The sequence below is a fragment of the Solanum stenotomum genome, chromosome 12 (assembly GCF_019186545.1).
Source record: "Solanum stenotomum isolate F172 chromosome 12, ASM1918654v1, whole genome shotgun sequence".
NCBI lineage: Eukaryota > Viridiplantae > Streptophyta > Magnoliopsida > Solanales > Solanaceae > Solanum > Solanum stenotomum.
Genome location: NC_064293.1, coordinates 30,633,902 through 30,645,119, shown reverse-complemented (window position 1 = coordinate 30,645,119; position 11,218 = coordinate 30,633,902). Strand labels below are relative to the sequence as shown.

The window sequence follows — 11,218 nt, the reverse complement described above, 5'->3', positions numbered from 1 at the left end:
TTTAAGAAAACACAAGTTTCATAAATGACATTCAATATTGATTGTGTTTTCTCCATCCTCCAATACACTTGATTTTCATCTGCACCACGTTATCCAATAATAGATTGGAGATTATTCAACTATTTTCTCAATAACATTGTTAACTTGCGTATTAAACAAAAGAAAATAACTAAAACATTTAACCTACTTCTTTTTCTCGATTTTTTCCCCTCGTAACAAACGTTAAATACGTTGATTGAAAAAATTATTTGAACTTACCAAGGCAATACGATCATATCTGAAAATAATCTCTAAAATCATGTGTAGTTAACAGACTCAGAGGCGGAGCTAAGTGAGGGTTTATGGATTCGGGTGAACCGATTAACTTTTTCATAGACTCTATATTTTAACTAGAAAATTAATTAAAAATATATATGTATATTAATTTATGAACTCCTAACAAATTGATTGACGGTTCTAAAAGAAATTTAGAACCCCCAAACTCTTAATTCTGGTTTCGCCTCTAAATTAACCGTTCATAGTAGATATTCTTTCTGTCTATTGTTACTTGTCAAATTTTGATTTTTACTTATTGACAAATTAAGATAAGACAATATTATTTCCTATTATATCGTCAATTTATTTAGGGACTTTAATGTTTTTGAAAAAAGTAAAACATTTTTAGTGAGTAAATTGATTTTGAAATACTATCAATTAATAAGGTTAAAATAAATAAATTTACCACGTTAATTATTTTTTTTAATATGTATACCAAGTGAAAAATTGACAAATAAATAGAAACAAAGCGAGTAATCATTAGAGCCAACAGATTTGTGAGGAATCAAATCAAGTAAATTAGAAGACTAAAGTCCAAATAGCCGACTTATAATTTAAGGAAATTTTTTAGTAAGTAATGCAATACTAATAATATTTTTTTCATTACTGAAAAAAGGGAACAATTATTGGTTGTAAATGAGTAGTGATTTTTTAAAATTTAATTTTCAATTCACTAATAATTATTTGTTTGGTCAAATTTTTAAAATAAAAAAAGATATATATTTTTTTCCTGAAAAATACCTGTAAAAAAAGGCTCAATGACAAATGACCTAACAAGTTTGGAATCGTGTTTGAATGATTGATATTTCTCTACTCTTAATTAGAGTTTTCAAATGTAAATTCTCAAAAATAAAAAAACTATATATTAAAAGCATCATTATCAAAAATAATTTATACAATACATAAATATAAATTTAATCAAATTCTAAATATAATTGAATACCAATAAAATATATAAATTAGTGTTTGAAACCATGGATAATGAACAAGGCATCCATAAAAGTTAAATCTCAAAAGAAGTGATGAAATTATGCATCACCCACTAATCATTATCCTTAAACTAAAAAAATGCGACGGTGATGATAAAGGAACCAATTATGGGAGCTAGTTTAATTATTGTATTTTTCTTTTTGGAAAAGCATTAACCTAATTTGCATGGAAAGTGAAAGTTGTTCAACTTTTTATTTTTTATTTTTAGTGTTTTTTTATTTATCTATAATATTAAAAATAATATTTATTTTTATTATATAATTCAAGAGTAATTTATTACTACTATTTTATATCTATTTTACTTTTTATTGTTAAGTAGTACATTTATTTTCAGTTCATTTCCCAATATAAAATAATTAATTAGGAATGCTATGATAAAATTATCATTTTTACAAATATGTCAAATCAAATATGGACAAGTAAACATGGATCAAGGGAGTATTTAGCTTTGCTTTAAATAGAATAATAATAATAATAATATATATTTATAATTGAGTATTGCAATTGACTTTAGATTTTAAACTGCGTTACTTTTTTTGTTTTTTGTAGATACAGATTTGAAATACTAGAATATATCATACATCTTTTTCTTTCAATTTGTCTGCATTATTTACTAGCATTTTCATATTAAAAGATTATCTCATATTCAAATTTCACTTTTAGCGTGAAAATGAATTGTTCTATGCTCCATTCCGTGCAAAAATACATTGTTTTGTACATGGATTTTTTGAGGTTTTATTAATATTATTTACTGATGTGTCAAAAAAAAAACCTTAAATTTTTGCGTATATAGTAAAATGAATCCGTTCGGTTTAGGAAGAAGGGGCAGTATAGTTTTATAAAATATTTGAATTTGTCTGTTTAGAGTGTTTATTGAAAAAATCATCTCTATAATAATACTGTTAAATGTGTGTACGTCTTATTCTTTCCTAAATTTCATTTATGAAACCTCACCAAGTACATAATACATTATTATTGTTTGTGTTTGGAATGAAAGTTGAAAATTGATTTGTTATTTAAACCAAACAAGTTAGATTTAAAATTAAGAAATGTGCCCAAAGATATATTTATAGCAACAAATCCAGCAGAGTACACGACATTTAAACCAACAACCCTTCTGATAATATAACATAATACTAGTACTATATTAACAGTTCTCCAACCTAATTTTTTTTATTTCAAGCATGAAGTTTGTGGATGTTTAATTACACACAGCTAATGATCAACATCAGAGGAACCTTGAGGATTATGGTAGAGTAACAAGTATTTTTTCATTTTTAATTAGAAATTTGAATTTGAATTTTTTTAACATTGAAATTGTTTTTATTAAAAAACACTTTACTTCTAAAATATTATAAATTATAATAATTGATCATTCTAGGAGTAACTTTTAAATAGCTAAAAAGATATACACATAAATTGGGATAGAACTTTTATATAATTAAAGGATAATCCATAAAAATACATTTAAATTGGAATTACAAACACATTTAGACATTTCAACCTGATTTCACACGTTTTATGAATATACAAATAAATGTATTTACTTATCATCTGATATCGTATTTAAATATCTATTATACTTAATGTAAGGTCGATATCATATTATCTATTATGTTCGATATTTTGACCGACTTCATATAAATTGAAACAAAACGAAAGGTTATAATAAAAACAAACCTTATAATTAAAACTGTCACATGGGGTAAACTATCTTTTGAGGACTGTGAAGTAAAAAATATTGATAGGAAGCCATCTCTTTCTTCTGCAAGAACCGAACCCAACGGAAAGGTCACCATTAATGGCGGAAACCTCATGAAACTCGCGACACTACCTATCTTCTTCTCATTCAATGCATGTAGCATTAAATTCCTTCTTCTGTCTATAGCAACCCAACTTCTCCATTTTTCTACATTATATATACTACTCTACTTTACTCTTCTCCACTTTTGTGCTTCTTTTAATTCCACCTCTTAAGCCGTACAAGACCCATTTATTAGTGCTTCATTATAGAGTTCTCTGTTCTTTTTGTTTCTTTCTCTTGACCCCCAGAGTGGGTTTTTGTTCTATTTGTTTTCTCTTCTTCCAAAATATCTCTGCCAGGAAAAAGCAAAACATTCCTTCAATGTGCAGTTTAGTTTGTTTGTTTGTTTTTTCTTGATGGGTCTTTGTCAAGATTTGCGTTTGGTTCAGAATTAGTTTAATTTTCACCCAAAAATATTCTATCCATTTGGAGTTTTCCGCAGATTTAGACATAAAAAAATGCTTGACGTCTGCAAGAATTGAGCTCAAATTGTTCCCTTCAGTTTATTCATAAATTTCTGTTGAGTATTTAGAGGACTGTGTTAAATGGGGTGCCTAAAGATATTTGTCATAGTTGTATTCATGTGGGCTTTATTGATCCCAAATTCTCATCAATTAGGGTCCTATGAAACTCAAATTCTTCTTCAGTTACGGAGGCACTTGGAATATCCAGTGCAGTTGGATATTTTGGAGAATTACAATGGGGATTTTTGCACTTTGGGTTCAACATTGAATATGAGCATTATTTGCGAGAATAATTCTGTTACTGAGCTCAAAATCAAGGGAGATAAGCTAGTAAAGGTCAATGAATTCCATGGAGTTGCAGTTCCAAACAATACCTTATCTGAGCGTTTCTCCATTGATTCGTTTGTTACCACTTTGACAAGGTTAAGTAGTTTAAAAGTTCTCACTTTGGTTTCTTTGGGCATTTGGGGACCTCTCCCTGTTAAAATTCATCGGTTGTCTTCTCTAGAAGTTCTGGATATGAGTTCAAATTTTCTTTTTGGTAAGGTTCCATCTGAGATGTCTACAATGGTGAAGCTTCATACTTTGACATTTGATGGCAATTTTTTCAATGAGAGTCTTCCTGAGTGGTTAGATTTGTTACCTAATATCACTATTTTAAGCATGAAGAATAATAGGTTGAAGGGTAAATTTCCTCATTCAATTTCTAAAATCACAGGCCTAACTGATATTATTCTGTCACGTAATGCACTTTCTGGTGAATTACCTGATTTAAGTGCTTTGTCGAATTTGCATTTGTTGGATTTAAGAGAAAATTATTTGGATTCTGAACTGCCACTGCTGCCACAAGGATTGACCACTATTCTTCTTAGTAGTAATGCTTTCTCTGGTGAGGTCCCAGAAGAATTTGGCAAACTAAATTTACTTCAACACCTTGATCTGTCAAATAATGCTCTTACCGGAACGCCGCCTGCTGATTTGTTCTCTTTGCCAAGTATTAGTTACTTGAATTTAGCGTTTAACGTTCTGAGTGGTTCACTTCCTGAACATCTCAACTGTGGGAGTGAACTTGGTTTTGTTGATATTTCTGATAATAGACTGCTCGGTATGCTTCCTTCTTGCTTGAACGCCAGTTCGGATAAGCGAATTGTAAAGGTTAGTGGAAACTGCTTGTTGGATATACAATATCAGCACTCTGAGTCCTACTGCAAACAAGCTAGTTTGGCAAAGAAACAAACCACTGGAAAAGAGATAGCAATATTGGTAGGTGTTGTTGGGGGAACTGTAATACTTGTGGTGTTTTTGGCTGTTGTTCTTCTCATCTTTTGTAGAAGACAACATGCACGTCACGATGTGGATCAGTACATGTTTCCCAAAGTTGTGCAAGATAATGCACAGCCCAATATTTCTGCTGAGCTCCTGGCAAATGCTAGTAAGTTGTAGTTTTTCATTTTCAGTGTCAACTCTAAATTCTTTCTGGGATTTGATAAGAGTTTCTTTAACTTATTTTACCTCAGGAATCATTTCTCAAACAGCAGCACTAGGATCACAAGGTGCCCCATCATATCGGGTGTTCTCCATGGAAGAGTTGGAAGAAGCGACAGAAATTTTTGATAAATCAGCATTACTCGGTGAAGGCTCCATTGGAAAAGTACTGCTCTGAAACTATTTATGACTCCCAAATAATTGTAGGAATAGGGCTTAGCGTATTGTTTCCTTGCATATATCCATTCAAAATTCATTTTATATTTTGTCGGAAGAATAAATTTTTGTTGCTTATTTAGTTTTTGTCCATATGATGCCTTATTATTCCAGAGGTCTTCATCTCTGTTATCAATTGAAGCAAATCAAATTAGTTTGGTAGGTAGGTTTCATCGAATAACTTGTATCAGACAATTAAACAGATGCACAAGTCGTCAACATAAGCAGTTGATTAAACAGTTTTTTGCCTTTATGATTGATTGTCTGTGTTCATGAATGCTATATGCATCTTGACTTTGCAATTTAATACCATATAATGGTGGTCACAGTTAAAAGTAATGTTCGTTTTGATTTGGTATCTACTGAACTTTGACAATTAATATCAATAAAGTCAGTGCGCTTGATTCACTTATTTAAAGTGCATATGCAGTGAGTTGCTATCTCTTCAAGCCTTCTGTCCCAGGATTTTTTCTTTCTTGGGATCAAGTTGGACAATTTTTATTTAGCTAACACCCTTCTATGTCATTCTCTCTATCTCAGATTTACAAGGGAAAATTAGAGAATGGAACCTATGTTGCTGTAAGAGAATTGACCGTTCATAGACGATGCACTAGTTGGAATTTCAAACTTCGAATGGATTTGCTGTCAAAGTTTCGCCATCCCCATTTAGTTAGCCTTCTGGGTCACTGCATTGATGATGGGGTGCAAGATGACTCAACAGTCCACAGACTTTTTCTGGTTTATGAATTTATTCCTTGTGGAAACTTCCGTGCTCGTCTTTCAGGTCAGTGGTGTAAATATTTTAGTACCAACAGTTGCATAGACATATACTTGATTGAATATGCAAATGCTGCAGGTATATTTCTGGTTATGCTGATTGCTAATTTTCAGATAACTATTTAGTATGATAGTTTTGGTGAATCTGTCTTTTTTTTTTCTTTCTTTTTTTGAATATTGTGCGGGGGAAGGGGGTTAAGGATGAGAAACACATGAATTTGTTGCGTCTTTTGTTGTTTATGCGCTAGTAAGTACAAATACAGAGTATTGTTATCTTCTGGATAGTTTCTTTCCGTCTATTTGTCCAAGCTTGTGATCTGAAATTTTACAACAAAGTGAAAGACAATTATTGTAGTTTGATGAAGCAATCTGTGTTAGCGTTTCATTGATTTGTTGAGATATACTTGATCGTATGTTCTTTGCATGGTCTGTTGGCTGACACTTGCACTGCAAAATGTTTTGACCATCTTTTTCTTTGTGTTGTTCATTTTATTTATCCCGATATATCCAATGAACCATAGGGAATACATGTTGACCTTGTGTAAATCATCATTTTCACTTGCAGAAACTACTCCAGGAAAAATCCTCAACTGGTCAGACAGGTTGGCGGTTCTGATTGGTGTTGCCAAGGCTGTGCACTTTCTCCACACGGGTGTAATCCCTCCTTCATTCGGCAATAGCTTGAAGACAGATAGTATATTGCTTGATGAGCATCAGATTGCAAAACTTAGTGATTATGGAATGTCAATCCTTACAGAAGAAAGTGAAAAAGTTGAGGTATGTTGAAATGATATTCATATGATGAAGGGTAGGGGTAAGGTCTGCGTACACCCCACCCTCCCCCGACTGTTATTACACTGGGTTGTTGATGTTTTAGGGTAATATCTGATACTGATGATATCCTTTTTCAGGCAAAAGGAGATGGCCACAACGCCTGGTATGTAACTCTTTTGCCCAAATAGAGTCACACATCAGTCTGTTTGCAACTTCTATTCCTAGAAAAACTGATAGATTTTTTCTTAGTGCCTCTTCTGACTATGGCATCCCTTAGAGATAGATAAAAATGCTTGGCAATGACAGTTCAAGAATGTTGAGCAGAGACATATTCTCAACATTAAAATTTTGTGCATTTCTTCTCATGCAGGAACACGAGGAAGAAAGAGGATGATGTGTATAACTTTGGTTTCATATTGCTGGAGTCGCTGGTGGGTCCTTTTTTTAGTGGAAAAGGAGAAACATTTTTGCTCAATGAAATGGTATGGAACTACTAATTTTGATTTTTGATATGCAACTCCTTTCTCATTGGCAGTAGCAAAGAATGCTCTTCAGCATTGTTTCTACTGTGGATCACAAACTTTCGTCGCATTTGTAGTTTTAAGGAGTTTTGAAGTGAATGTCTGTGACACACTTACTATGACTTGGAAGGTAAGCAGTAAAGTCTTTTTTTTTTCGATGACAGACATCCTTTGGTAGCCAAGATGGTAGGCGTAAAATTGTGGATCCAGCTGTGCTAACCACTAGCTCCCAAGAGTCTTTGTCAATTGTAATATCACTCACCAACAAATGCATCTCTCCCGAGTCACAGAGTCGCCCCTCATTTGAGGATGTCCTCTGGAACCTACAATATGCAGCTCAAGTCCAGGCTACAGCCGATACAGATCAAAGATCTGATGCAACTTCATTGTCATGAGGTATTCAAGAAATTCAACTGCATCTCATCAGCAATACTTGCTCATGCCGCTGTCTCAATTGGGATGCAAGCTGAATGCATGATGTTTGTGAAGCACAAAATGGTTGCTAACCTCAGCCTCATGTTCAATCTTCTAGTCCTCGTTATCATTTTCTTTTGTATAAAAATGTAAATTTGTCGATTCTTTGGATTTCAGAATTTAGAAGTAGGTGATGTTGCAAAACAGAGACTAGTCTTCACATGAATTTGTATTACCCTCCTTCAGAAAGGATAGAAATGAAAGTGACAGAAGGCTTAGTAGCTGTGCAACCTCAAAAATTGCCCTTCATGCTTATGTGTAAGATAAGCATACATGTATATCAACATCAGACTAATAACTGATCTTCATTGCCTTGATACTTGCATTGATCCAGATATGAGAAAATCAAAGAGACTAGAGTCCCTCCAATTCTTCCTAAACCCTATAACATACTTTTCAACAATGAAATTTGAACTATTTTTGTATTGAATATAGTAACTTATTATATCCTGTATGTTATTTTCATGTAGGTAAAGTTTACTTTCTATAAAATTGAACAATTGGCAATTGAATTACAACCGCGTTAGACGAGATAGTAAATGCTCTCCACCTTTAACTCTAATGTTGTGGGTACGAGATAGTAAATGCTCTCCACCTCTTAACTCTAATGTTGTGGGTTCGAGTCTGAATCATTTATTTGAGTCCCTTTTTGGTATTGAGTGGGTGTGTGCATTTTTTCCTTCTTTTCTCAGACACAGCTCCCTCTCACTGTTCTCTTTATTTATATATATAGTTCTGGCTTTAATTTTAGCAGAGCACACTGTCTACAATATATCTTCCTTCCTCACGCCGTGTTTTCTAATCGAATGGCGGCGCTAAGAAAGTTACCGAGTCTAAGCATTTTAAGTTTAGTGGCATTAGTCATCTTAGCAGTGGAACCATACGAATCATTAAGCTCTAGCAGGAAATCTGTTCATTCCGGCTTCAAAACCGATTATAATGGCGTGGGTAGTGGAATGTGCGCCTCTGCCGTCACTGTTCATGGTTATAAATGCCAGGAATTTGAGGTAAATAATCAATCGTTCCATTTTTCTCCTTCTATTTTCCCGATCGAGCTGGTTGAATCAGAAAGCCATATCCTATTCTACAATTCGTATAATTTATGTGTTTCTATTTTCTCAGGTAACAACTGATGACGGATACATACTTAGCGTGCAAAGAATACCAGAAGGCCGTGTAGGAGGAGGTGGTGGGCCGAAGACCAACAGGCAGCCAGTGCTGTTGCAGCACGGCGTTCTTGTGGTAAGCATCTCTGGGCTCTAGCTCTAATATGCGCTACTGTTTCACGCGTGACTATAAAAGTTCAGTCCTTTCTCCCCTCAAATTAGGGAAATGGGGAAGAAGATTATAATGTGTAGAATCGAACTCTCACCATGAGAAAATCAACGCTACTACGCATAATTTTCCAATTATAAAATTTAGTCATTTTCGACTGAAAATAAAATTTGATCAACTCAACATCAAGATGTATTTTAGTAAAAAAAAATGAAAGTTTAAATAGCTAAATAAAATAATTGATAGTTGATATAAGAAACTTACAAATTACAATAGTTTAATTGTGTTTTAAATCATTAACTCTTAATAATTGCTTAGGTTGCCTCATGTCTAGAAGTGGAGAGAGAATTTTAAATTGAACCCATTATATGTTAATCGTTAGTAGGTCTGGTTCATATACACTAATCGTTGCATCCGTCCTCGCTTATGTCTGGAAATAGTCAATGTAATTATACTCCATTTATTCGGATTTACAAAAATGTTATGAAATTTTTAATACCACAAATTTATTAAAAAAATAAATAGCCATAAATTATAATTTTTTTAAAAATATTTTGTTTTGTGTCTACTCAAATTAAACAAGAGAGTATATACATTCACAAGCCTTCACTAGCGGATGGTGTTTGGGAAATGGAATCTTTCTCGTGAACATGAGTTTATCGTCTTTCGTAGTTATTGTCCCCACTTCTGATCTAAGAAACAGAATTTCTTTTCCTACCCCAATTATCCTATGCGTGAATCTTTTAACAAAGTGGGATTTTTTTTGACAACATTACACTATGCATTCAGTGTATACTTGCATAAATAACACAAATTCAACACAAAAGTTGTGGTGTAGTGGATGAAGTTATTTCTCTTTTATTGAGAAATTTAGATTCGAGCTCTGAGTATAAAAAAATCAATAGGAAAAGTTTCTCTCGTTCGGAGCCCTACATGGTGCAAATTAATAGGACTCCAACATGGGTATCAGATATCGACTGAAAAATAAAAAACAAAAACAAATTCATCCTAGCTATGAGCTAGAATGAAAGCATGCTCGAGAGTTCAATATGCTTTTACTTTGGCAAAAAAACTACCTAATTACCGAGAGGGTAAGTGTATCTCAATACATACAAATTTATTTGAAAACAATGTCCAGATACATGTACTGGACCAAAATCTGGTACAAAAGGTAATTTTGAAAATTCACGAGAAGGCACGTAATAAGGCCTGGGATTTGTATAGTTTGCCCTTTACTTTGACGCATGTACTTACCTTAAGAAATTGATTAAATATATATATAAAACTCAATTATCATCTTTATAAAACCCAAAACTCAAAAATCCTCCTCTAAAGCCAGTATACTAAAGGCCTGTAGGAGAAAAAAAGGGGCTCAGATGTGGTGAATGCAGTACTTTCCATATCCCGATCTCTTCAGATTGCATAAAATTTAGAAATGCAAGTAGCTTTTGCACGTAGAGAAGTTCAAGATTCCAAATCTTGTCTCACATTACGTATATGTGGCATGATTTAATTAGTCAACCACGGACTCAAGGGTTGGCTGTTTCTGTAGGCTAGTACGCTCACGAGAAGGTAAATTACAAAACACAGATTTGTCATTTGTATGTTTACTCTGTGTACTACTACTGTGAATGCTTGTGAATTTGCACACTTAGAGGCGAATTCAAAATTATGAAGTTTATGTGTTCTTACTTTCTACTATGACTCAAGTTAGTACTACTATAACATTCAAATCATGTTAATTAAGGGCCTGTTTGGAAGGACACCCTGGTAATTGGATTTGGTGTAATTGGTGTAATTACACTGTCTTGTCCTGTTTGGAAGGACAGGTAATTACTTGGTCAGCAGGTAATTGGTGTAATTAGCAGAGGGTAATTACACTCTACAATTCACAGCCAGAGGCTGTGAATTGCTGGTAATTACATGGTGTAATTACCACCTGATTACTTTTTAATTTCTTTTTTTTATTTCTACTTTAATTTTTTTGTTTTATTTTTTTTTACTTCTATTATTTTAAGTTCTTTTTTTAATTTTATTAGTCTAAAAATTTGTAAAAGTTTATTTTATATTTTATATTATTATATTTCATTTTCTTCTTATTCTCAACCTTACTTTACGTGATT

At 32.9% G+C, this 11,218-nt stretch overlaps 2 protein-coding genes across 2 annotated transcripts in view; both read left to right on the top strand.

Moving 5' to 3' along the window:
* Positions 1–3,030: 3,030 nt before the first annotated feature.
* Positions 3,031–8,075, top strand: LOC125848360 (probable inactive leucine-rich repeat receptor-like protein kinase At3g03770). The gene is made up of 7 exons (XM_049528212.1): positions 3,031–5,005; positions 5,091–5,224; positions 5,815–6,058; positions 6,617–6,828; positions 6,963–6,988; positions 7,196–7,307; positions 7,511–8,075. The coding sequence occupies exons 1-7, from the start codon at positions 3,655–3,657 to the stop codon at positions 7,739–7,741; spliced, it is 2,310 nt and encodes a 769-aa protein (XP_049384169.1). The 5' UTR covers positions 3,031–3,654; the 3' UTR covers positions 7,742–8,075.
* A 402-nt stretch (positions 8,076–8,477) lies between these two features.
* Positions 8,478–11,218, top strand: part of LOC125849418 (triacylglycerol lipase 2-like) — a 5,254-nt gene continuing 2,513 nt past the window's right edge. The window contains exons 1-2 of the mRNA XM_049529502.1: positions 8,478–8,827; positions 8,943–9,062. Coding sequence (XP_049385459.1) covers positions 8,627–8,827; positions 8,943–9,062 — 321 coding nt within the window. The 5' untranslated portion in view covers positions 8,478–8,626. The remainder of the gene's footprint in view (positions 8,828–8,942; positions 9,063–11,218) is intronic.